Genomic DNA, 26,389 nt, shown 5'->3' with positions numbered 1-26,389 from the left:
GACCTCTCTTTGGTACATGAAGTTGGCCATGTAGATTACAAAGCATAAATCACATATATTTAGTCCACAATAGAATCAAGTGGGGTTATTATATTTTAGTAAAGCTTGGTCAGAGGAGGAAATGATGGGTACTTTTTCCTGAGAGGTTTGATAGAACTATCACAGTCAGAAGTAACTGCCCTAGTGTGTCCAGTAGGGTAAGGATTAGTAACCTACAAGCAGTTGAAATAAATGCCCTATCGTTACACAGAAGCCCTCTCCAGTATGTTCCTTGGGCCACAGCCCAAGGGCCACAACACTGGCTGCCAAGATCCAGAAAATTTGGTGCTATTTCTTCAGGCCCCAGAGTTCTATCTCATGAGGTCCTCACTTTAGTCCTTTATCCCAGAAGGAGAATGTTGGCTGACTTAAGCAGTATGTCCACCACAACCAACTTGGGCCCTGAGCCAGAGTCAGAAGCTCCTGTGTGACCTGGCTTTTCCTACCTTGAAGAAGAGAATAAGGTAGGCTGTCCAGGATGCTTGGCACCAACCAGGTTCCTGTATTAGCAAGCATCTGATATATAATGTTCTCACCAGTTCCATCTACCCAGAGCCCTTGATGGCTGCTGCTGTCATGGGAATAACAATCCCAGGTCCCAGGTCTGTGTGTTTTGAAGTGGAGAACTGACTGGCCAGTGGTAGCACAATTCTTCTTAATGGGGTTACCTGTGTGTGTTAATTCAGCCAGAAGTTTCTTATGCCATTTGCCCATTTGCTTAAGACACTCATTGGGAAGGAAGAAAGGAGGGGTTTGTAATCTCTTACTGAGGGGATGGGGACAGAAGTAAGGATTTGGACACAAAGCTGTGTAGCCCCCTTGGTCAGGCCACATAAAGACTTATCTCCCTCAGATCTCCCCCAAAGTCTGGAGCTTGTGCTTCAAGATTCCAACAAAGGAGACTGTTTCAAGAAGATAGTGTCTGTAGCCACAGGGGGACTCTGGACTGAAGTTGGTGGGTCAGGGATACAGGTAATCATTCAGGAAGAAGTAACAAGTCCTAAAGAGGCATATTTTGAGTGAGTAAAAGGGCAAATACTTCAGTCAGTGGGTTCAGGTGACAGGTACCTGGATTAGCTGACAGATTGGGGCATTTAGTTCTGAAGGTTTTTCTTATTTTTTTTGTATTTATTTATTTATTTATTTATTTTCCCTTTTGTTGCCCTTGTTTTATTGTTGTAGTTATTATTGTTGTTGTTGATGTCATCATTGTTGGATAGGACAGAGAGAAATGGAGAGAGGAGCGGAAGACAGAAAGGAGGAGAGAAAGATAGACACCTGCAGACCTGTTTCACCGCCTGTGAAGCGACTTCCTTACAGGTGGGGAGCCGGGGGCTCGAACCGGGATCCTTATGCTGGTCCTTGCGCTTTGAGCCACGTGCGCTTAACCCACTGTGCTACTGCCTAACTCCCCCTTTTTAAATGTTTTTATATTTATTTATTTATTGTTCCTTTTTGTGGCCCTTGTTGTTTTTTATTGTTGTTGTAGTTATTTTTGTTGTTATTGACATCGTCATTGTTGAACAGGAAAGAAATGGAGAGAGAAGGGGAAGACAGGGGGGGGAGAGAAGAGGTTTTTCTAACAGTTTTGATATTGTCATTTAAAAATGGAGCACCCTGTGGCTAAGGAAATTGCTCAACTGGTAGTCTTCAGGGCTTGTATGCCAGAGGCTCCAGGTTAGATCCATGGCACCACACGTACTGGAACGGTGCTCTGTATTGTCTCTCACATATGAAACTTTATCTCACATGAAATCAGTAATATGAAAATGGAGGATTCACACACACACACACACACACACACACAAATCTAGGTTTCTCAATTCTCTGGAGTACCAGGTTCCTGCAGTACTGCATACTGTATATTAAGGTACAGAACTGACTTTAGTGGGTCCAGGTCCCTTTCCATAGAGCCTCCCCTGTGAGTCACCAGTTTGACCAGTCAGGAAGGCTCATCATCATGACACTTGCTAAAACTTCCACTACAGCAAAACTCCCTTGGCTCCTGACCTCCTCTAGGATGGAGTGTAGTTGAAGCCCATCAGTTACCCTGAGTCTGGAGTTTGTGATGCCCATACCAAAAGACTCCAGAATTTTCTCCGCATAATGACTGCCCTGAAGGGGCATTTGATTTTTAAATAGTCTCATCTCAAATGCTCTCACAGAGACACTGGTCACATGCATTTGCTTGTTACAAACTGGGCATGGCCTGTTTAAGAAAGCTAACCCTTCTTAAGATTTAAAACTAGATGGTGGCACATCCAGTAAAGCACACACATTATCATGCCTGAAGACCTGGCTTCAAGTCTCTCCTCCACAGGGGGAAGCTTCATGAGAGGTAGTTGAGTATTGCTGCAGATGTTTCTCCTTTTCTCTTTTTCCTTCTGTTTCACTATGAAATAGAAAGAAAGAGAGGGAAAAAAGCTACCAGGAGCAGTGGAGTTATCCTGCAGGCACTGAGCCCTAGCAGTAACCACCCTTATGGAAAATGAAACGAAATAAAAGAAAATAAAAAAAGATAAAAACCCCAGAGGCTGTTGTTCCTTGTGCTGTGTGAAGGCTCTGGATCTGACTTGATATAAAGTTCAGAATTGTGAGGGAAGACGCTCAGCTACCATAGGATTCCTGACTTTTTTTTTTTTAGATTACACAAAAAAACTTCAACTAAATGTCAGCTCTTTACTCAGGAAAGTCCACACAGGACACTTACTATCATAAACTCCCACAGAAATATGGTTCTAAGGGCAAGGTCAAGGTCCTTTGGGTGGTGAGTCTACATTTAAGCCTATACTTACTGCCATTAGTGCAACTGGATGAGGTTTGTTTGGTTGGTCTAACACTTTCTTCAAGGGAGAGAACAGTGATTAAAGTGAGGCCCTAAGGTATCTGGCATATTCTGTCCTTGAGAGCAAGGTGGTAGCTGACTTTAGAGCAGCTGATCTGACAGCTGTTGTACCTTTCCTTTCCCATGCAGACCACAGCTCTTCTCTCTCTTGACTAGCTTCTATTCAAGTCAGGTATTGACAAGTTCCTCAGTATAGCAAGAGGCCTGCAGAGGGACATGTCCATCTAGGCTAGCCTTCCACAGCCTGTACTGTTGAGAACCCTTCTTGTTTTTCTTTTTTCTTTTCTTTTTGCCTCCAGGGTTATTGCTGAGGCTCAGTTCCAGCACTACAAACCCACTGCTCCTAGCGGTGATTTTTTCCCATTTTTTTTATTGGACAAGACAGAGAGAAATTGAAAGAGGAGATAGAAAGGGAGAAAGACACCTGCAGACCTGCTTTGCTGCTTGTGAGGTGTCCCTCCTACAGATGGGGAGCTGGGGGCTCAAATCCAGATCCTTGCGCTTAGTACTACGTATGCTTAACCCCAGTGTGCTACCACCCAGTCCCTGGTGGCACATCTATTCTGTAGGCGTTTTTTGGTCAGAATTGCTGATGCCATCAGGATTTTGGCAAAAGCCACAGACACTCTTCTTAGATAATGGACAAGATACATAAACACTTCTAACACCACATATATGGTTTGGGAGGCCACCATCCTCTGGGGAAGGGGTGTGACAGGCCCACACACAACTGCTGTGCAGGGTAACTTGAACATACCTTAAGAGTTATGATGTTAGGAAGGTGGGGGAGGATGTATTGAAAGGAGCAGGAGAGTTGGGTGGGCTAGGAGGCGAAGAAGTGGCTGGCTCACACTATGGAGACACTCCAGTGGCCAGTGACTAGGGAAGGAGCATCAGGCCAGAGGAAGTTGTGAAAACTCCAAGGTAGGCCTGGGCGGGCTGCCATATATAAGACCCTGCACCGATCTTCAGAGTGGGCAAAGCAAGCCCAACAAATCTGTCAATACCTGTGAGTACACCAACCCCCAACATCTGCCTGCAGACTCTCTATTCTGGATTGTGCCTGGTACAGTGTGTACAGATACTGGGTCAAAATATTTCTGCAAGGGTTGGCAATTAGCTCACTTGGATAGTGTGTGGCTTTGTCATGTGCATGGCCCCTACCAACTGAAAGAAGCTGTGGTTTCTTTCACTCTCTCTTCCTCTCTGCCTCTGACTTTATTTTAAAACAAAAGTTTTCATAGCCCCCCCCTGAACCTTCTCAGTCACCAGCTCTACAAGTGGTAGAGAGGGAGGTTGCTCAGTGGTAGAGGTTCAGGGTTGGCTCCTTGGCGCAGTATAACACAGTAGAATGCTCTTAATAAAAAAAATGAAAGTTAGCAAAAGTCACAAGTACTCATGTGATACACACATTTTATAGTCATATATATACTCAGGAGACCAAGACCACAGGTAGGGTCCTGTAGGACATGGAGATTAAACCATTCCTTCCTTCTTGAACATGCTGCAGGAGCAAATTCATACCCCTCTCTCACTTACCAAACATCGACTGAGCCTGGTCTGGTGCTCAGCAATGAGCTGGAAGGTTAGGAGTGAACAACTTGTTTCCCCCTTGGGATGGGTTCCAGCTGTCACCCCCAGGTGACCCACCTGTGACTCATCTCTGATCACCACTGCCCTGTTCCTGACTGGGTGACATGGCCCACCCCAGCCCAAGAAAGAACACCACAAACTGCCATCTTCCTAAAGGACGTTTTATTGTAAAACCATAAATACAACACTGACATGAAATCATTTAAGCAACTGATCCTCTCTAACCATTAAAAGGATGTCTTTTTGCCTTGGCATCAACCATCGGGGAAATAATGTTGCAAGAATTCTGGGAGGGGGATAAAGGGGGTGTGAATTCTGGGCTGGGGCTTTTGGCGATTTAAGGAATCAAGTGGAACCTTCCTCTTCTCCCTGGAAATGTCCCACTTTCAGACAAGAACAGACAGGTATAAACAGCAACATTTAAACAGTTCAGATTTAAATTTTATTACTTTGTAAAAAAAAAAAAGCTTTCTTTTTTTTTCTGGTCCTTTTAAAACATCACAAAATTGATTTGGCTGTAAATGGAGAAACAATACCAAAATAAAGTGAAACAAACAAACAAAAAGAAAAATCCAAAGACAAACAGAAAACCCTAAATAAACCCTCAAGTTTGGTCTCGGGGGTTTACATAGCACAAGAACCATCAACTCAACCCCCATGCAATGTGACTCCTCACAGAGCTGTTGGACCCACACCAAAGACACAGGAGACCGCAAACATCTTTTGTTAATTAACACAGCAAGGGTGACACTGGATAACTTTTTTTTTTTTTTAATACAGTACATGGTACACAGGGACCTAAGATGGCCCTGCTAAACCCCTTGTGGAGACTTGAGCCAAGCACTGGCTGTTTATAAAAATATTGTGTTGCTACAAAAGTATAAATTAATGCTACCGGTATTAAGAAATATTAAACACATAAAACTTATAAGGATTAAGAAAAATATTCATTAATACCTGTAGAAAACTCTGGCCTAAAAAAGATATTTTTTTGTGTTTGTTTTTTGTAATTTTTTTGTATTTTTTTTTTTTAAAGATGACTTGAGTTTCTTGCACTCGAAGACACAGTCAGCTGTGCCTATGGTATTGCCTAGAACGTCTTACTACTGAGAAAGGATGGGGTGCACACATATGGGGTGGGGGCGGAGGGGGGTGTGAAAGGGAGTGGTACCAAGGCTTTCTCAAGATTTACCTGATGTGAAAGAATCATGTGAAGTTGTGGGTGGGTGAGCAGGGGAGCAAAAAAGGCAGAAGTGGAAAACAACTGATAATAATTTATGCTTTCTTAAAAAAAAAAAAAAGGAAAGAAAAGGAAAAAAAAAAACTCTGCTTCAGGTGGTTGTACAAAATGCTTTCCTGATGTCTGTGATCGGAAGACGGCCTGGCAGGTCTGAAAGCCACTGGCCCCGAGGGTCCCCTGGGCCCCCTCTCTCTTGGCCTGTTCCAGGGCCCGGAATCACTCCTTGTCTGGGAATCCTGCGGGCCCAGGAGGTTGGGAGAAGGGCCCTGGATGGAGATGGGCTGGGTCCTGGGATTGTGGGGGGAGATTCCTGGTTTCTGCCAACCTGGACTTCTGAAAGTGCCACTGGCACCCTAGGCCTCTGAGTTTGTGGACAAGGCTGGGCTGTGGCCCTTTAAGGAACTTTGGTTCGAAGAGTCAAGGTGCCTGGTGGGACTAGCTGGAGGGGAAGACTCTCCTGGGTTCTGATGCTGCCACCTGGCTGCAAACCTCACAAAAACTCCTTTCTCTGTGCAAGTCTGAATCTTTAAAGTGAAGCCCATGGTGGTGGTGGCTGTGGAGGTGTGGCTGTAAAACATGGGGTGACCTGATGATCTTCCATCTCCAGTTTCTACTGAAGCAGGAGCAGGTAAACCTTTCCACAGAAGTCTTGGAGTCTCTCGAGGGGCAAGTCTTGAGGTCTCTTGAGAGAAAGGCAGGCCTCTGCCGACTGTGTTCCTCAGACTCAAATGAGAGGAAGAGAGATGACAACAGTAACAAAATCCTCCAGAAAACCCTGCAAGTGGGAAGCTAGGAGAGAAACCTAAGAGGGAGAACACTGTATCATTGGTTCACCATAACTGGCCTAGCAAACATTAGCCACAGTGAAGAGTGGAGGCCCTGCCCAGTCTCCCCCTTGCCTGGCAGGTACAGGAGCTGGTCGTAGAGACAGGTACCCCTACTATTTCTAGGGGCCAGCCCAAACCTCCCTTAGCCTCCTGACTCTCTGTACCAGCAGCCTTCTGAGGAGTTCTCCTGAGAGTACACCCCAATGACCCAGATGCTGCTGCTGTTTTCAAGGCAAGGGCAAATCTATAAACTTGGGGCTGCACCCCTCCTCTGTCTCTGCGGGTGCAGTAATCACGATGGTGAAATCCTGGCAGTGTTCCTTTCTGGGTCATCTCATGGTACTCTCCCCTTCTGCACCCCAGCCCCATTTCACACCTTTCCTGCAAACCTATGCCCAACCCTGGAGAGAGCATTCTGTGTCTCTGACATCTCTCTAGGCACCCACTTTCTGAGGAGTCTAGTTGGAGTCCAGGCAGAAGCAGGTGTCCTTGCACAAACCTAGGGGACTCCCAAAGACAGAGGTTGAGCTTCACAGTGGAAAACATGCTTTGAGGAGTCTTCTCCTCCACCCTCCCTCTAATGTTTCTTGAAAGTGCAGGAGACAAAGGAGCAAACCAAGGATAGGACACTAGCCAGCCTATGGTCTTGGTGGGGAAAAGTTCTTTCTAGGATGTTGGAGACCCATCCTTTCTCAACCAGACTAGTCTCTCCTCACCAGGGAGCCTTTTTACAGCCAATCTCTACATGCCAAGTATGAGGCCATCAGTTGGAGTGGGTGGTGGTGATGGTGGTGGTGAAGTGTCCTTTTGCATGGCCACAGCATGTGGCTCTCTGTGCCATGAACCATGGAGAGGAAGTGCAGGCAGAAACAGACTCCCTTCTATTTTCTGATTTCTATCTATCAGCAGGAGGCAGGCCTGGCTGGTCCACAGAGAGACACGGGGAAAGGAGAGCATGAGAAGCTGAGACCTTCGCTACCCATAGTGCTCCACTTCTGAGGCCACCTACAGTGCTGTTGTCCTCAGCTCTGGCTTTGGCAATGAAACAAATGGACCTCCTATGAAGGGGTAAATCTCCTGCAGAACGGAGATGTGCTTTCTCCACCTCCTCCCTGTGGTCCATCTGCCCAGACAAAGGCTAGTTCTGTCCCAGGAGTCACATGGTTTGACGTGAGTTGTGTCCATGTCAGCAGAAGACCACTTTGAACAGCTGAGACCATGACAGAAGTGACCTAATTTCCTGGCTCATCAGATCCCAAGGGCCCCTGGTGGATCAGGGTCCTGGGAGGGAGACAAAAAAAATCCTTCTGGAGGAGAGTACCAGGCTGGGTGCTAGATGCTGAATTATAAGAAGCCTTCTCAATCCTTTGGCTGAACTAGAATTTGGATGAGGTGGATATTGCTGGAAACCAGGGGGCCAGCTTCTGGGCCTGTGAGATCTTTGGATTTCATTCAGCTGTTCCCTGCAGCAAATGAGGTGCTATGGGAGTTACCTGTGTGAGAAGACAGACTGAGGGAGGCAGTCTGACAGTCTTTCCTGTGGGTGGCACCAGTTGCTGGGGGGCTGGAAAGAGAATGACAACTTGCCACCTTGTCACCAGATCCAGATGAGGCAGTCTTCAGAGGGCCGAGTGACCTTTATGTCAAACTTACTGAGCAAGGTTGAACTGAGGTGAGAAGCAGAACAGAACAGGAAGTGACATGGATAACCAGATACCTAAAGTTTAGTGAGAATGGCATTTGTACTGTGGAGAAGAATGTGCTCCAAAGAGAGGGATGGTGAGTATTTTTATGACTTTGCAATAAATACGTATTTTCTAACTAACCAGTCCAATAGTGAGGAAACACTGACATGTCTGTGTTCTAGGAGAGGATGGGTTTCAAGGCTCTGCTCCACCAAACTCACAAAGGAGGCAGCTCTGATGTTTCTAGAGTGCTTACAAGTGTCTGGCTGCAAGCTCTTCCCAAAAGCAAAACAAAACTGGAGGGACCTACTGTTGACACCAGTCCCTTATCAACACCCCTGCAGCCACCTTCTGGAATGCCCTGATCACATCTCATGACAACCTTCTGATGCTCCCCTACTCTCCAGGAACTCAACTTTAGGTGACTGTCCAGCTTTCTCCCCTTCCCTGCTCCAGTGCTGATGGAGGCTCTTTAGCTCTTCTGATGGTGTGACTCCTATAGAGGAAACAGCTTTTCCAGGAGAGGAAAAGACAAGGTGGTTCCTGAGAACATGGCTTACCAGTGTGAATGTGGAAATGAGTCACTTGGAGGCATTTCAATGTATGAGATTCTGAGGCAACCATTTGGATTAGCTCTCGTGAGGCAGAGTGAATAAGCTCATCCACAGGGGACAGTGCTCTAGTCCATAATCCTAAGCCTTGTAGAGGTTTTTACCAACTCCAGTTCACCACCAGCCACAGAGTTGGGGGACAGGGATGTTGTACAGTGCTTCTTGTAGTCGAGGTATCTCGAAGATGAGTAATGCTTTATTACCAGGAAGTAATGGAGGAGACTCAGACAACCCCTGGACAGTAGACTGTGTCTTTGCAAACAGCCTGCCATGATGGTGGTCATTTTTCAGCCTGAAATTCATAGTGTAGCCTTGTTGATCCCATAGTCTTGGGTGCCAGGAAGGAGGGGAACAAAGGAGCCAGCAGGAACCTCCAGCACTTTATTCACTGAGAGGTAGGGAGGAATTGGAGCACTGATCCTGATGCATCATATGAAGGGACAAGGGTCACTCTCTCAGCCCTTGGACTGAAGATATGGAACCTACATTGCTCACAGCTGGGGGGGGGGTAGCAGGAAGAAAAAGCCTAAAGACATAATTCATAGCATCAAGTCTGGATGTGTTTGAATGCCGGCCCATCCTGGAAACATCAATCACTTGGCCCACAAGGCACCATGCTCCACTGCCATCCTGCAAGGAAGACTGAGGGTCTCACCTGTGTGGGTATCCCCAGGGCTCTAAGCAATGGAACCATCTGGAACCCTGAGGGGGAGGGAAAGCTGTGGGCCTGACATGTGATGGATATGATTATGGGTCAACTGAGGAGTCCCTGTTGAGCTGGAAGTGTCAGTGACGTGGCAAGTAGTGTAAAGCACTCTGGGTATTTAGTGGGACATTTGCAGTACTGGACATGGAGAGCCAGGAGGGCAGATAGGGCTTCCACTTACATTCAAGAGGAATCCTGAGCCACATGCTTCTTCCTTACAGCTTCCACTAAACCCCACATCTGTGAAACCTGTGACTCCAACCTCACACCTGGCCTCCAAACAGCACAGCCAAATTCATGGTTCACAGCTGTTCAAAGACGTGAAAACTGGACTATTTGGGGAAGGCTGATAAAAACCTTAGGATACTATGTCGCTGAGATGAGCTAGTTTACAGTGTGACTTGAGGAACAAAAAGACATAAAAAAAGAACAAACAATAAAAACCCCAAAAGGCGATTAACTCCAAAATATAAGTTATAGACAGACATTCAGTGCTTCCTAGCAGAGTCTAAAATCAAGTCTGTAAATAAAATAGGAAAAAAAAAAAGGTAAAAACTGCTAACACGTTAGGGAAAAAATATTAGGAGCGGACACAAGATCTAAACTCCTTTGAAAAAATGTCTTTCCCCCCCTTATATCTTATATTTAAAAAGCACAGAGTCAACTTTATATTCTTAAATGTCTCCTTTCCTGATTTGGGGAGATAGATAGGTGTGTTTCTAAGGCGGCCGCCTTGTGAGCCCCCCACCCCAAAGGGTGCCACAGAGGCAGCAGCTCAATGCCCTGAAGGTGAACAAGAACAAAGTCCAGTGCAGAAACTGTCCATCTGATGTAGTCTGGAGAATCCACAGCACAGCAGCTGGTTGAGGGGTGGTGCAGTAAGGGGAGGAGGGCTAATAGGGAGGGGAGGTAGGAGAAAGGGAATCACAGGGGTGAAAGACAGAGTGTCAAGTCACTTCAGATCTCAGCTGCCTGAACATTGGACAACATCGGCTTCCTGCCAATCTGCACACCTGAAAAAAAGGAGTCTTTAAAAGCCCCCTTCTGAGGAAAGGAGGTGAAGTGGCTTCCCTCTTTCCCACTCAGCTTTCCTGACACACCCAGTTAAATGCACTTGAGCCCAGAAGCAGACTCGAGTGCATGCACCAGGGTAGTATGTGTGTGCATGTGTGCGTGTGTGTGTGTGTGCGCAATTTCTGAGGTCGCACTGAGGAACACAGAGCTCACATGGCCCACAGCCATGGTGCATCTGCTTAGAAACATCTGCACATGTTCAGGTGTGCACACACATGTACACACACACTGAAAAAAAGCACTTAAGTTTCCAGGGGCATTTAGAATGAGGTCCACAGTGTTTAGAACTTAAAATTCCTTTTTCTTTGTTTGTGACAGTGTTGGCATTTTTTCCCTTAACTTTCTCTTCTTTTTCTTTCTCTTTCCGTCTCCCTCTTTTTATTGTTCTTAAGAAGAGTTAAAGCATGTTTGATTTCAGAAACATGAGTTTGTTCATATCTTCTGGACTGAGCAGTCGCCTCCTTTTGATTAGAAGTGCTTGTTCACACATATTTACACACCCACTCCTGGCCCCCACGGCTGGAACTGCCAGGAGCCAGAAGGCAAGCTTAGCTAGTTTCGTGTGCTTTTGGGTAACGCACGACCAGTACTGGAAGAGGTCAGGAGTGGCCTGAAAAAGCGGCTCCTGCAGGTAGTCGTACACTTCATTCTTCCCCAGCCGATCATCATCCTGCACCGAGGAGTTTTCGCCAGAGGCGGAGCGGGGTTTCTTGGCGGTTGGCTCGAAGTCGGCCTCCTCGTTCCAGGACTCCTTCACTTCATTGATGAGCTCACACACCTTGCCGATGATCTCTTCGTGCTGGTAGGGGGGCACGGGCCGCAGCTTCTGCTGTGGGTCCAAGATCATGGCCACCTTGTGTGCTGGGTGAACCTTGAAGTTCTCTTTGAGTGCCTCCAGGAAGAGGTGGCACAGTTTGCTGACAGTGCCGGCGTCATTGGCCTTGGCTGTGAATAGCTTCTCCAGCCTGACGTAGGTGGGCAGCACTAGCTGCAGGGTGGGCTGGTTCTCGTTGCTCAGCTCAATGACCGCCTGCTTCACCGGCGTCAGGATGGCTGCCAGGTTGCTGAGTAGGTGCTTGTTGAGGCTCTGGATGAGGTTCATCTTCTTGGCCCGGCTGTAGAACTCACAGATCTGCTCGTAGCGCTCATGCACCAGCAGCAGGGAGTCTGTGACTGAGTTCCAGCAGGGGGGCGGTGAGGTCTCCTCTAGCGACCCAAAGGTCTCCTTTGCCAGGCCTGTGGAACCCGCCAGGTCCTCACACACGTTGAGCAGCTCGATGACTTCATGCATGCTTCGGGCCTGCAGTGTTCGCTTGCTTAGGACGCTCTGCACCACAGAGTTCAAGGCACAGGCTGAGCAGCGGAGGCACATGCCAGCCTTGGAGAAGGCAGATGCACTCACCCGGCAGTCCGTCACATACACGGTCCTGATTTCTGACATTACGAACTCTGACAGCACGTTCTGTACCCAGTGGTGCACCAGGTCACCACTGTCTCGAATGTCTGCACCTTTCACGCCCAGCACATAGCTCTTGATGTGGTTGCCCTCAGCCTGGTAGGCTGTGAGGATGTAACAGGAGTCGGGGCCAACACTCTGTGAGTGGCAGGTGACGCCAATGCCCAGGCAGGCATTGCTGCCCAGGGCACAGGTCACCTTCACCTTCACCTGGTTGTACATACGTGGCAGGTGCTTCAGTGCCAGGGTGTTAAAGTTGCCCAGGATCTCTGTGACAGAGAAGGCCCCATAGCGAGCACCACTGTCTACCAGTGTCTGAGCCAGCTTCAGGAACTCCTTTCCACTCACTACACTCAGTGCCCCCAGGTCAGCACACATGACCCGCAGCAGCCGCTCTGCGATGTTCTGTCGCTCTTTCTCTGGGATCATGCTGTTGGGGGTTAAGCCGCTGGTCATGGCTGGCAGGGGGCACAAAGAGAGACATGATTAATCATGGCAATTAGGGCTCCTGGGTCAGGAAGAAGCCCAATCCTCTATGCACAATTTCCTAGCATTGGAAATTATGAACAGACTTTACTGGGCACACACATTGGTGGTGCTGATTGGACTTCGTATAGACTCACAAGAATAGAGTCCTTTGATCAACTGGTAATGTCCACCATGGGCACAGTAACAGAAACTGACACGTGTGCAATATACTTACAGCATGTGCTGTTTACCTCATTCTTTGAAGCCAACTCCTGTATACCCTCCCACAATATAGGGACTGATGTTAACAGAGGAATCTGTAGTGAATAAAGTACATGAGGCTACAGTGCCAGGAAAGGGCAGTGGCAGAAGTTCAGAAGAGGAGATTCTAGTTTTAACACTGCCACTAGTTTTTGATTTCTGAGTACAAATATCACCCTCTCACCCTGGGTCTCCTTATAATCTGGTTCAAGCATCCACAAATGGGGTTTTAGGTATAAGTGTGCTTTGGGAACTTCTGCACATGGTCTTGTGCCATCATGAAATATACAAAATGAAACAGCAATGAGGGGCAGGGGGAATACCCAGATGAGGTACTGACAGGAAAGTGGGGTCAGTCTCCTGAGCCCTCAGGACCCAGGCATTGGGGAGACCTACTGTTGTTGGCGCTATTCCTCTGGGCCTGTGGTTTCCATTTCTCCTCTACAACAGCAGGTGGCGATCTGGACTGGTTGGATGTGATGTTGTTCTCATTGTCAGCTGTGGGCACAAAAGGTGGAGCATGTTACTTTGAAGAAAAGAGAAATGTGGTTTCTGGGACTCACACCTGAGTTCAAATCCTAGTTCCTCCTTAGACTATTATTTCATGCTATGAAGCCTACATGTGACACAGTGCAGGAAGGACTACAAAGGATGATGCAGGAAAAGAGCTGAGCAGTGGCTGAGATGGAGGAGGCACTCAGTGAATACGAATACTATCCCACCCGCAAGAACTGGCTCTAGTTCTGGTATGTGGGTGGACTGGGCATGACAGCTGTACCCCAACTGGTCTAAAGCACCCTGGAAACTCTGGATGCATTTTCACCTTTTCAGTATGTTTACTGGAAATCTATGACTGGGCAGTGGCACACCTGTTAGGGTGCATATGCTACAATGTGCAAATATTCAAATGTTGTTCCTATGCCTTTTGTTGTTGTTAGTGTTGCTATTGTGGGTTTATTTTCTTGAGTCATCATCATAAAGGTAAAAATTCACAGTTGTGGATATGTCGATGACATCTGTTCAGGGTTCCAAATGTTTTTATATCCTTCTCAATTAAAGGCATCAAGGCTCAGTGGCTGAGACTGTTCATGTTAAGAGAAGGTTCAAGTCCTAGGTCCTTCCCTGCAAGGGGAAGCTTCATGAGCAGTGAAGCACTGTTGCAGATGTCACCTCCCCCCTTTTTATCTTCCCATGCTTCTCAATTTCTCTGTCTCTATGCAATAAATAAATAAATAAATAAGTAAAATATTAAAATAAATCCAATCCAAGTGGGCCAGGTGGTGGCACACCTGGTTAAACACACATATCATCATGTACAAGGACCCAGGTTTGAACCTCTGCTCCCTACCTACGGGGAGTCTGCTTCATGAGCCATGAAGCAGGCCTGCAGGTGTCTATCTTTCCCTCCTCCTTTTTCCCTCCCCTGCCCTCTCAATTTTTTCTCTGTCCTGTCAAATAAAAATAGGAAGAAAAAAAATGGCCACTGGGAGCAGTGGATTCATAGTGCAGTCATCAAGCCCTAGTAACAACTCTGGTGGAAAAAAAATCCTATGGAAAGATAAAATCAAAGCCCTGTATGATATAAATGACAAAAGTGTTAGTCTCCTCACAGTATAAGACATGCGTACTGAAGTCAAGATAAAGGATTTTTGCACAGTCACAGGAAACCAGCATCTGGGACAGGCCTCCCAGATCCCCATGGATCCCAGAGGCCTCCTCCATGTATCTCACAATTAAAATGTTTTTATTAATATTTATTTATTTATTCCCTTCTGTTGCCCTTGTTTTATTGTTGTAGTTATTATTGTGGATGTTACTGATGTCATTGTTGTTGGACAGGGCAGAGAGAAATGGAGAGAGGAGGGGAAGACAGAGAGGGGAGAGAAGGATAGACACCTGCAGACCTGCTTCACAGCCTGTGAAGCGACTCCCCTACAGGTGATCTGGGGGCTCGAACCGGGATCCTTACGTTGACCCTTGCACTTTGCACCACGTGCACTTAACCCGCTGCGCTACCGCCCAACTCCCTATTTCCCAATTTTTAACTTGCACGTATGCATTTGTATGCACTAATGCAAAACTGACATATGCTCATTATTCCCTATCTAGAAATACTCCTTGACATTTCTACAGAATCATTTCTGTGCTGAAATAGTCTGAGTTACAAGAGTGTCATTATAAATGGCCACATAGTCCTCTAGCATTTGACATACAGGAGGTGCTAAATTATACTCCAATAACTGCTTCCAATATTGCCATCCTACTGTGAACCTATTTACCTAACATTCAAATGTTGTTCCTATGCCTTTTGTTGTTATTAGTGTTGCTATTGTGGGTTTATTTTCTTGAGTCATCATCATAAAGGTAAAATTCACAGTTGTGGATATGTTGATGACATCTGTTCAGGGTTCCAAATGTTTTTATATTCTTCTCAATTAAAGGCATCAAGGCTCAGAGGCTGAGACTGTTCATGTTAAGAGAAGAAATATTTCAATAATTTACATACTTAATCCTATAGGATCACTTAAGAAACTCTGAGGCATCCACTCACAGGGATATTTTATAGTTGCCGACACAGGTGGCTGTGTAAAATGTAAAAATCATGGCAAAAAGTGTAAGATAATGAAAAGCAAGAGCTAATTATATGTACACATTACTTATTTTTTTATTGCTACTAGGATTATTCCTGGGCCTCAACGACTGCACTATGGACCCACTACTCCTGGTGACCCCCTTGTGGGTGGGGGCTATTTCACCTTTTCCTCAACCTGGAGACATGAACACTGGGTAGGTCTCTTGTACTAGTGGGTTAAATTAGCCATAGATTAAGGACTACACTAGACCTGCACAAATACATTTAAGAACAAGTCTTAAGGGCTGGGTGGAGGCACACTCAGTGAAGCATATGTGTTACAATGCTCAAGGACTTAGGCTCAAGCCCCCAGTCTCCACACATAGGAGGAAAGCTTTACTAGCTGTTGTGTAGTACTGCAGTGTCTGTCTTTCTCTCTCCTTCTCCATCTCACCCAACCTTGTCAGTTTCTTTCTGTCTCTATCCAATAAATAAATAAATAAATAAATAAATAAATAAATAAAATATTAAAGAAGGAAAAAGAACAAGCCCCAAGGTCATCCTAAGTAACTAAAAACTGTAAACCAAGACAGGTTTGATAGTCTACTTAATAAACACAAGGAACTTACAGTATTGTAATACAAAATCTATAATACATAGTATCTAACAAAAAGGGCAGCAATCACTCAAAGTAGTAGAAAAAATTACCTATATCTAGGAGAAAAGCCAGTCAAACAGAAAAAGACCCAGGAAGGACAGAGATGACAGACTCATAGGTAATGAGAAGTTTAAAATGCTGTTGCAAATATCAAAAGTGTAAAAAGAAACCACAAGATTATAAGAAAAAAATTGAAGATATAAAAAGAAAAAAAGATAAAACTAACCAACCCAAGCAGAATCTCTTTGTATAAAACTAAATTGAATGGAAACAACAAAAGACATGGAATAAAAGCAAATTAAAGGAAGAAAAAATAGCAGGGAATGTGGACACAGGAAGACAACTATCTAACATGAAAAACACACAGGTAGCACCTAGAAATAGATGAATGAAGCACGGACAATATCAAGCTATTTAACATACATATAACTGGAGTTCCAGAAAAAGGAGAAAAATCAAAAATATTTGGGGAACTGGCGAAAATGTTTCCAAATCAGATGAAAACTCTATAGACAGGTTTTTGAAATTACATTTACCACAAGCAAAATTAACATAAAGAAAACACGACTAGGGCATAATAGCATCACCATCAAATTACTGAAACCAGTGAAAAGAGAATCTTTTAAGAACTGCCAAGAGGGGAAAATTATGTACAGTCTGACAAACACAACAGCAAATGACTTACTAGAAATAATGCAATTCTGTGAGCAATAGAACAAAGTACTAAAATGTTAACTTAAAATTCTAAATCCAGTAATAATATGTTTCACAGATGATGGTGGATAAAGACAAAAATATATCTGCAACTACAGAAAAATATTGGATGAAGTTCTTCAGGTCTATGGAAAAAAATAGTATCAAATAAGAATCCAAATCTGTAGAGAGAAATTAAACTATGTATATACAAAAAATTTTCTCCTCATTTTAATCTCTTTTAAAGATAACTGACTTCAATGAATTGTGGTTATTAAATATAAAGTAAGCTGTCTGGCAACAATAAAGAACCATGAGGAGAGAAGATACTGTCGAAAGCTGCTCACACAATATGCACAGTAAGCTAATGGTAATTGAAGGTAGCTGTGATTAAGTTATAAATATATAATTTGAAACCCAAATAAACTCTAAAAGCAAAAACAGAGCTACTGCTAATAAATTATAGAGCTACTCATAAAAATTTCTCAACTCAAAGGCACAAAAATTAGAGGGAAAAGCAACACAAGGAGAAATGAAAGGAATAGAGAGTAAAAAAAAGTAAAGCACAATGATATATTACCTATAAGAAAAACCTTAAATATAAAGACAGATTTAGGTCAAAAGTAAATGGCTGGGACTGGGCGGTGGCACACATGATTGAACCATGTGCAAGAACCCAGGTTCGAGCCCCTGCTCCCCAACTTCAAGAGTGGTGAAGCAAGGCTGCAGTTATCTATCCTTCTCTCTCCCTCTCTACTTCCTCCGTCCTCTCTCAATTTCTCTCTGTCCTATTAAACAAAAGAAAAAGAAAAAAGCATGCCTGGTTAAGCTCACACATTACAGTGTGCAAGGACCCAGATTTGAGCCCCTGGTCACCACCTGCAGAGGGAAATCTTCACTAGTGGTAAAGCAGGGCTGCAGGCATCTCTCTGTCTCTCTGTCTCCCTTACCCTCTCAGTTTCTGGCTGTCTCTATCCAATAGAGGAAAATAATGAAAAGTTAAAAAAAAAGAAATTACAAGAAAAACGTGGCCATTGGGAGCAATGGATTTGTAGTGCCAGCACCCACCCCCAGCAGTAACTCTCGTGGCAACTAAAGTAAAAAAAAAAAGTAAATGGCTGAGGGGTTGGGGTGGTGACACATCTAGTACAGCACACACATTACCATTCACAAAAACTTAGGTTCAAGCCCCTGGTCCCCACCTGCTGAGGGGAAGTTTCAGGAGTGGTGAAGCAGTGCTGCAGGTGTCTTTTACCCTCTGTATCTTCCCCTTCCTTCTCAATTTCTGTTTCTATCAAAAAGAAAAAAAAAGTCCACTGAGAGGAATGGATTCATGTATAGGCACAGAACCCCAGTGGTAACTCTGGTGAAAAAAGAAAAAAAAAAAGAAAGAAAAGATATCTAAAAAGGAATAGATAGTAAGCTGGAAGGAAAGGAATAAAAACTAATATAGATAAAGGTAGAAATGAATGAAATATAAAATGAATAAACACAACTGAGAAAAGCTAGTGACACTAAAAGTCAACTAAAAATATCAATAAAACTGATAAAGTTCTACCCAAAAAAAATTTAAAAGAGAACACAAAAATACCAATAAATGAAAAAACATCACTACAGTTGCTGTAGCTATTAAAGAAATGAAAACTGGTTGTGAGCAGCGTTGTGACAATAAATCAGACCAGTTAAGACAAATAATCTGACAGGAACTAAGTTCACCGCAGAATAATAGTTAATGCACAGTTAAATAATCCCCCACACTGAAAACTTCCATGTAGATGACTAAATACTGAAGGAAGAATGAAATTCTTTATATATTCTTCTAGAAAATAGGAAAGAACACTTCCAAATTCCTTTTATAAGGGTAGCATTACCTTGATTCTATACTATATCAAAACATAACAATAAGAAACTAGACACTAATATCCTTTATATACATGTAAAAATCATGAATAATGTCAGTAAACTAAATACAGCAACATATACATTATGACTAAATGGAATTTATCTCAGAAAAGTAAGTTGGGTTAATAATAAGGTAATCAACCAGTATAGTTCCCTATACTAGAAGAAAGAAAAATGATACCTATAGATATAAGTGTTTATTAAAATGAGACAAAATTCAACTCACTCATGATATTAACTCTTAGCTGATGAGGCAGAAATGATGGAAAAAATTTCAATTTAATAAAAGACATCTAGGCCCCCACCCCCAAATTTACTGACATGATAGAATTAGAAAATTGAGACATATAGAAAAGACTACCCAGAAAAGAGAAAGAAGCACTCAGCCTTCACTGGTGAGCTCTACCCCATGTTAAAAAAAGGTCTTCATAAAATCTGGATTTAATTAATTATGTTAAGTGAGATAGGTCTGAAACACAAAGATGAGTATGGGATGACCCCACTCATAAACAGAAGTTGAGAAAGAAGAACAGAAAGAGAAACTCAAAGCAGAATCTGATTGAGTTTCGAGTATGGCACCAAAGTGAAAATCTTTTTTTTTTTTAACTTATTTTTTATTTAAGAAAGGATAAATTAACAAAACCAAAGGATAGGAGGGGTACAACTCCACACAATTCCCACCACCCAATCTCCATATCCCATCCCCTTCCCTGATAGCTTTCCCATTCTCTATCCCTCTGGGAGCATGGACCCAGGGTCGTTGTGGGTTGCAGAAGGTGGAAGGTCTGGCTTCTGTAATTGCTTCCCCGCTGAACATGGACATTGACTGGTCGGTCCATACTCCCAGTCTGCCTCTCTCTTTCCCTAGTAAGGTGTGTCTCTGGGGAAGCTGAGCTCCGGGACACATTGGTGGGGTCTTCAGTCCAGGGAAGCCTGGTCGGCATCCTGATGGCATCTGGAACCTGGTGGCTGAAAAGAGAGTTAACATACGAAGCCACAGAAATTGTTGAGCAATCATGGACACAAAGGTTGGAACAGTGGAGAGGAAGTGTTGGGGGGGGTACTCACTGCAAACTCTAGTGTACTTCTGCTTTCAGGTATATATTTTGCATTAGTTTATGGATACGTGTGAACATATGCTCTCTCTCACAGAACCTGGTGTATATCTAGGTTTTGGGACTTTGTTAGAAAGTGAACCACCTGGGATGGAGTTAGAGAATACTATGAAAGGAAAGGTCTCACCCGGGTAATGAAGCTGAAGGGTTGTCATTCCACACCTGAAGTCTGTGGACACAGTCTGAGCTGAAGCATGTTGAGGTGGCAATTGTTGCGTTGATTAGGTTGTGATTGGCAGATGCAGTATTATTTTATATGGATTTGGAGAGGCATGCGGGAAAGTGGGCCCTATCCTAAGGTTCCAGGACTGGGGGAAATATAGGCTCTATAGTGGAGATGTGAGATTCCTGGTGTCTTAGGGTTCAAAAAGACAATGGATAGCTATTGTTATCATCACATTACTTGGTAATTGGGTTAACTTTGAAAAGTCCCTTTGTTAGGGTTTGCTGTATAGTACCCAGTATCTTGTATATAGCTGTGCCACCGGTTGCTTCTGATCTACTTGGTCTAGGATTCTGAGTCTGCATATCAAATACACAGCCTATATATTAAAAAGACTCAGTCTGTGCTTCAAAAACTTCGAGACATACAATTAATTTTCCCCCTCTCATATTAATTAACTAGTGATTTATATGACTACACTTTAATAGGAGTGTACATAAACACCATTCCCACCACAAAAGACTGTGTCCCATCCCACCCACCCACCCACCCCCACCCTCCACCGGCCCAGGAAGCCACACGTCTACCCCTCACCACAGGGTTTTTACTTGGTGCCCTACTTTCAATTTAGTCAGATCCTGCTTTTAGTTTCCCTTTCAGATCTTCTTATCAACTTCTGTTGATGAGTGGGATCATCCCATACTCATCTTTAAATTTCTGACTTAGCTCACTTAACATAATTCCTTCTAGCTCTGTCCAAGATGGGTCAGAGAAAGTGGGTTCATTGTTCTTGATAGCTGTACAGTATTCCATTGTGTATATATACCACAGCTTTCTCAGCCACTCATCTATTGTGGGGCACCTGGGTTGCTTCCAGGTTTTAGCTATTATGAATTGTGCTGCTATGAACATAGGAGTACACACCTCTTTTTGGTTGGGTGTTATGGAGTCCTTGGGGTATATCCCCAGGAGAGGAATTAGTGGATCATATGGAAAGTCCATGTCTAGCCTTGTGAGAGTTCTCCAGACTGCTCTCCACAGAGGCTGAACCAATTTACATTCCCACAAGCAATGCAAAAGGGTTCCTCTGTCCCCACAGCCTCTCCAGTATTTGTTGCTGATGTCCTTTTAGATGTATGCCATTCTTACAGGAGTGAGGTGGTATCTTAGTGTTGTCTTAATTTGCATTTCTCTGACAATCAGTGACCTGGAGCAGTTTTTCATATGTTTGTTAGCCTTTTAGATCTCCTCTGAGGTGAATGTTTTGTTCATATCCTCTGCCCATTTTTGGATGGGGTCATTTGCTTTTTTGGTGCTAAGTTTGCTGAGCTCTTTGTATATTTTGGTGATTAGTTTCTTGTCTGATGTATGGCATGTGAAGATCTTCTCCCATTCTGTGAGGGGTCTCTTTGTTTGTTTAATAGTCTCTTTGGATGTGCAGAAGCTTTTCAATTTGATGTAGTCCCATTGGTTTGTTTTTGCTTTAGTCTTCCTTGCAATTGGGTTTATTTCATCAAAGATGTCCTTGAGGGGGTTTAGGTGGGAAAGTGTTTTACCCATGTTTTCCTCTAAGTATCTGATTGTTTCTGGTCTAATATCCAGGTCTTTGATCCATTTGGAGTTGATTTTTGTTTCTGGTGAGATAAAGTGGTTCAATTTCATTTTTCTGCATTTTACAACCCAGTTTTCCCAGCACCATTTATTGAAGAGAGTCTCCTTCTTCCATTTAATACTTTAGGCCCCCTTATCAAAGATTAGATGTCCATAGGTGTGGGGATTTAGTTCTGGGCTTTCAATTCTGTTCCACTGGTCTGTGTGCCTATTTTTGTTCCAGTACCAGGCTGTTTTGATGATGATGGCTTTATAATATAGTTTGAGATCTGGGAGTGTGATGCCTCCATTTCTGTTTTTTTTCCTCAAGATGGTTTTGGCAATTCTAGGTATTTTCTGGTTCCAGATAAATGATTGTAGTTTTTGTTCTATTCTCTTAAAGAAGCTTGGTGGAACTTTGATGGGTATTGCATTAAATTTGTATATGGCTCTGGGAAGAATATTCATTTTGATGATAGTTATTCTTCCAATCCATGAGGAGCATGGGATGTCTTTCCATTTCTTGGTATTATTTTCTATTTCCTTGAAATGTGACATAGTTTTCAGTATACAAGTCTTTCACTTCTTTGGTCAACTTTATTCCTAGGTATTTGATTGATTTTGCTGAAACAGTAAATGGGAGTGATTTCTGGATGTCTTCTTCTTCAGATTTAGTGTTTGCATAAAGAAATGCCACTGATTTTTGTACACTGATTTTGTAGGCTGACACCTTGCTATATTACCTAATAACTTCCAGTAGTTTTCTGCTGGATTCTTTAGGTTTTTCTATGTATACTAACATATCATCAGCAAATAGTGAGAGTTTGACATCTTCCCTTCCAATCTGTATTCCTTTGATTTCTTTCTCTTGCCTGATTGCTACGGCAAGAACTTCCAATACTATGTTGAAGAGTAATGGTGACAGTGGACAGCTCTGTCTAGTCCCCGATCTGAAGGGGAAATGCTTTCAGCTTCTGTCCATTGAGTATAATGTTGGCTGTAGGTTTGCTATATATGGATTCCACTATCTTGAGGAATTTCCCATCTATTCCCATTTTTTTGCAGATTTTTGAGCATGAATGGGTGTTGGCAAAGTGAAAATCTCTGGGGTGAAGGTGAGGGTAGATGTTGAGCTTTACTGTGAGGGGGGGCGGAGGGTGGGACATAGACCTTTGGTGGTAGAAATGGTGTTAATATACACTCCTATTAACTCATAGTCTCACAAATGACTAATTAATATGAGAGTGGAAAAGTGGATTGAATGTCTCAAACTTTTTGATGCATAAACCATAGCTCTGAATAATTATTCCTTCAGTCTAAGCACTTAAGACTTCAAGTTGGTAATCAGAATGAATTTTAAAAGTGGGCTCAAACTGTTAATACATCTCTAATAAGGTCTTTTTCTTTGAAATATTAAATCACCTATAAGCTTACACAAGGGTGAACAGAAGCAACTGGTGGCATCACTTTATAAGATATAGCTTTAAGTAAATAGTATTAAAGGACATAAATTATGGTGAGATCTTGTATGATACAGCAAATCCTAACAATAGGATTTTCAAAGTTAACCAGCTGCCAAATAATTTGGTTACAGCAATAATTACTACCTTCTTAATTCCTAAGACAGCAGCAACCTTCTCCATTCTCTATAAAGCCCATATTTCTTCCAGTCCTGGATCCTCTGAGGTGAGGCTTGATTTCCTGCATGCTTCTCCCAGTTCAAACCAAATGATACTGCAGGCATCTGCTGATCCCAGCCGAATCAATGCAACCAGTACCACCTCGGCATGTTTCACTTCGGACTTTGTCTAGAGATGTCGGGCATGGAATGTCAGTCCTCTAGCTTTATTACTCTGGTGAGACCTTTCCTAGCTCATAGGTCTGACTACTTAATTATATTTCAGGTGGTGTACTTCTTAACAAAACCTCAAAACCTAGATATAGACCAGGGCCCATGAGATAGGGCATCTGTACACATATATCCATAAGTCAGGGGAAGTATATACCTTAAAGCAAAAGTGCACAGTAGTTTGCAGTGAGTTAATAAATGTAGCAAGCAAGTAGAAAGACCTAAAAAAAAAAAAAAACTAGTATAACCACAGACCCTTTGGAATATAACTGAAATATGCCTACTAACTATCTACAAAATGGAGACCCCCCAACTCTTTATCTGCACTATTCCAGTCTTTAGGTTCATGATTGTTCAACAATTTGTTTGACTTTACATGTTAACCCTCTTTTCAGCCACCAGGTTCCAGATGCTAACATGATACCAACCAGACTTCCCTGGACAGACAACCCCACCAATGTGTCCTAGAGCCCTGATTCCCCATAACTCCGCACCACTAAGGAAAGAGAGAGGCAGGCTGGGAGTATGGATTGGCCTGTCAATGCCCAAGTTCAGTGGGGAAGCAATTACAGAAGCCAGACCGTCTACCTTCTGCAACCCATAATGACCCTGGGTCCATACTCCCAGAGGGATAAAGAATAGGAAAGCTATCAGGGGAAGGGATGGGACATGGAGCTCTGGTGGTGGGAACTGTGTGGAGTTGTACCCCTCTTTTCCTATGGTTTTGTCAGTGTTTCCTTTTTATAAATAAAACAAAATAAAAAAGAAACACACACACACACACAGAGTGAGAGAGAGAGAGAGAGAGAGAGAGAGCGAGCGAGCAGGCACCATAAAGTGCCTAATCAAATAGTTTCTACTTAGACCTAGATAGGGCATCTATTTCCTATTTCACTTCCACATCACTCAAAGATTAGATCTGTCAGACAAAGTAAGGACTACAAAAGCTGGATAAGGGCAAATGACTGGCATACTTTAATGATGGTTCTTTGGTCACTACCAGGCCACCCCATCACCTGGTGCCCTAGTCAGGGAGTCCTGGGATTCCCACACAGACATGATGGGCCTAGACCTCTAACAGATCCTTATCTCCACAGTCACTGGTCATCTCCATTAGGAACAACATAATAGACCCCTTTGTGGCCCCCTATAGGACTTTGACGTCAATGTGGATCAACAATGGTAGGGACTGTTCCATTTCCTGAAAGGGAGGTTGGGCAACATACTCTACCACTTGAGGAAGATTGGTCCTGAAATTAGTGCAGTCTAGAATGTTTCTAGTCGTGACCACAGAATGCAAGCTCAGACCTACAGGGATGCAGAGGTTACATAGGCTACTGTGCTGAACATGGGCCCCAGATCAGATCGATGGGGTTTAAAGTTAGTAATATTTATATACTCTTCTCATATTTGGGATCTATTCTCTTCCCTAATCCAGCTTTCTAGTCCTTTTTCAAACTATGATACCATCTCCCCAGACAATACCTTGAGTCTACCTGCATGTTACCTGTCAGGCTTAGGCAAAAACTAGTAAAGTCATGGCCCTTTGGAATATACCTAAAATAGACCTACTAGCTTTTTCCAAAATGGGGACCCCAATCTCATATTCTGCAATATTCTTGCCTTTAGGTTCATGATTAGTCAACAATTTGTTCTGCTTTATATCTTAATTCTTTTTCAGCCACCAGATGCTACCATGATGTCAACCTGACTTCCCTGGGCAGATGATCCCACCACGTGTCCTGGAGCCCAGCCTCCCCAGATCCCTTCCCCATAGGGAAAGAGACAGGCTGGGAGTATGGATCGACCTGCCAATGGCCATGTTCACTGGAGAAGCAAAGCCAGACCTCTTACCTTCTGCTTCCCATAATGATCCTTTATCCATATTCCCAGAAGGATAAAGAATAGGAAACTTTCAAGGGAAGGAATGGGATACAGAGTTCCGATGGTGGGAACTGTGTGAAATTGTACCCCTCTTATCCTATGGTCTTGTCAATATTTCCATTTTATAAATAAAAAATTAAAAAAAAATTTAAAAAAACCTCTTCTCTGCCACTTGAAGACTGGTCCTGAAATGAGTGTAGCCTAGAATGCTCCTAGCTGTCACCATGGACTGTGAGCTGAGACTGACTGGGACTCAGAGGTTATGCAGTCTCCTGTGATAAATATGAATATTATGGGCCCTAAGTCAGACGGATGGGGCCCAACAGTTAATGCTATTTATATACGATCCTCATGTCTGAGAGCTACTCTTTGCCCTAATCCAGCTTCCCAGCCCTATTCCTAACACTGACACCATTTTCCCAGACAATATTTTTTAGTTCATCTACATGTTAGCTATCAGGCTCAGGAAAAAATTGCTAAAGCCATGGAGATTTTGGAAATAGATCTACCTAAAATAGATTCCCTAGCTTCTTCCCACCCAAATACCCTAATTTCATCTGATATATTCCTATCATTGGGTTCCAGTTTATTAAATAATTTTTCCTACTTTATATCTTACTACTTTTCAGCCACCAAGTTGCAGATACTACTATGATGCCGTCCTGACTTCCCTGGGCAGATGACATCACCAATGTATCCCGAAGTCTTACCTCTCCAGAGCCCCACTCCACTTGAGAAAGACAGAAACAGATTTGGGGTATGGATTGACCTGTCAAAGCCCATATTCAATGAAGAAGCAATTACAGAAGCCAGACCTCCCACCTTTTGCACCCCATAAAGAATTTTGGTCCATGCTCCCAGAGGGATAAAGAACAGGGAAATTTCCAGTAGAGGGGGTGGGGCATTAAACTTTGGTGGTGAGAAATATATGGAATTATATCCTGTTATCTTACAGTCTTATTAATCATTATTAAATCACCAATAAAATAAAAAAACATCATTAGTCATGGAAATATTTAAATGAAAGTTGCAATGAGGTATCACTTCATGCAGACTAGGATGGTTGCAATCAAAACATCTGGTAATAACAAGTGTCCTCTTGGAGGATGTGGTGAGATGGGACCCTTCAAACACCACTGGTAGGAATGTAGAACATTA

General features: G+C 43.5%; 1 protein-coding gene across 24 annotated transcripts in view; it reads right to left on the bottom strand.

The window, feature by feature from the left end:
- Positions 1-4,622: 4,622 nt before the first annotated feature.
- The window catches only part of ZNF618 (zinc finger protein 618), a 244,126-nt gene continuing 222,359 nt past the window's right edge, over positions 4,623-26,389 (bottom strand). For all 24 annotated transcript variants that reach the window (XM_060200021.1, XM_060200019.1, XM_060200022.1 and 21 more), the window contains 2 exons: positions 13,202-13,303; positions 4,623-12,534 (listed from right to left, as the gene is read on the bottom strand). In XM_060200021.1, the coding sequence (XP_060056004.1) occupies positions 11,018-12,534; positions 13,202-13,303 (1,619 nt within the window). In that variant the 3' untranslated portion in view covers positions 4,623-11,017. The remainder of the gene's footprint in view (positions 12,535-13,201; positions 13,304-26,389) is intronic.

Source organism: Erinaceus europaeus, chromosome 10 (assembly GCF_950295315.1).
Source record: "Erinaceus europaeus chromosome 10, mEriEur2.1, whole genome shotgun sequence".
NCBI classification, from domain to species: Eukaryota; Metazoa; Chordata; class Mammalia; order Eulipotyphla; family Erinaceidae; genus Erinaceus; species Erinaceus europaeus.
The sequence above is the reverse complement of the archived record's forward strand: the minus strand, read 5'-3'. Positions and strand labels throughout refer to the sequence as shown.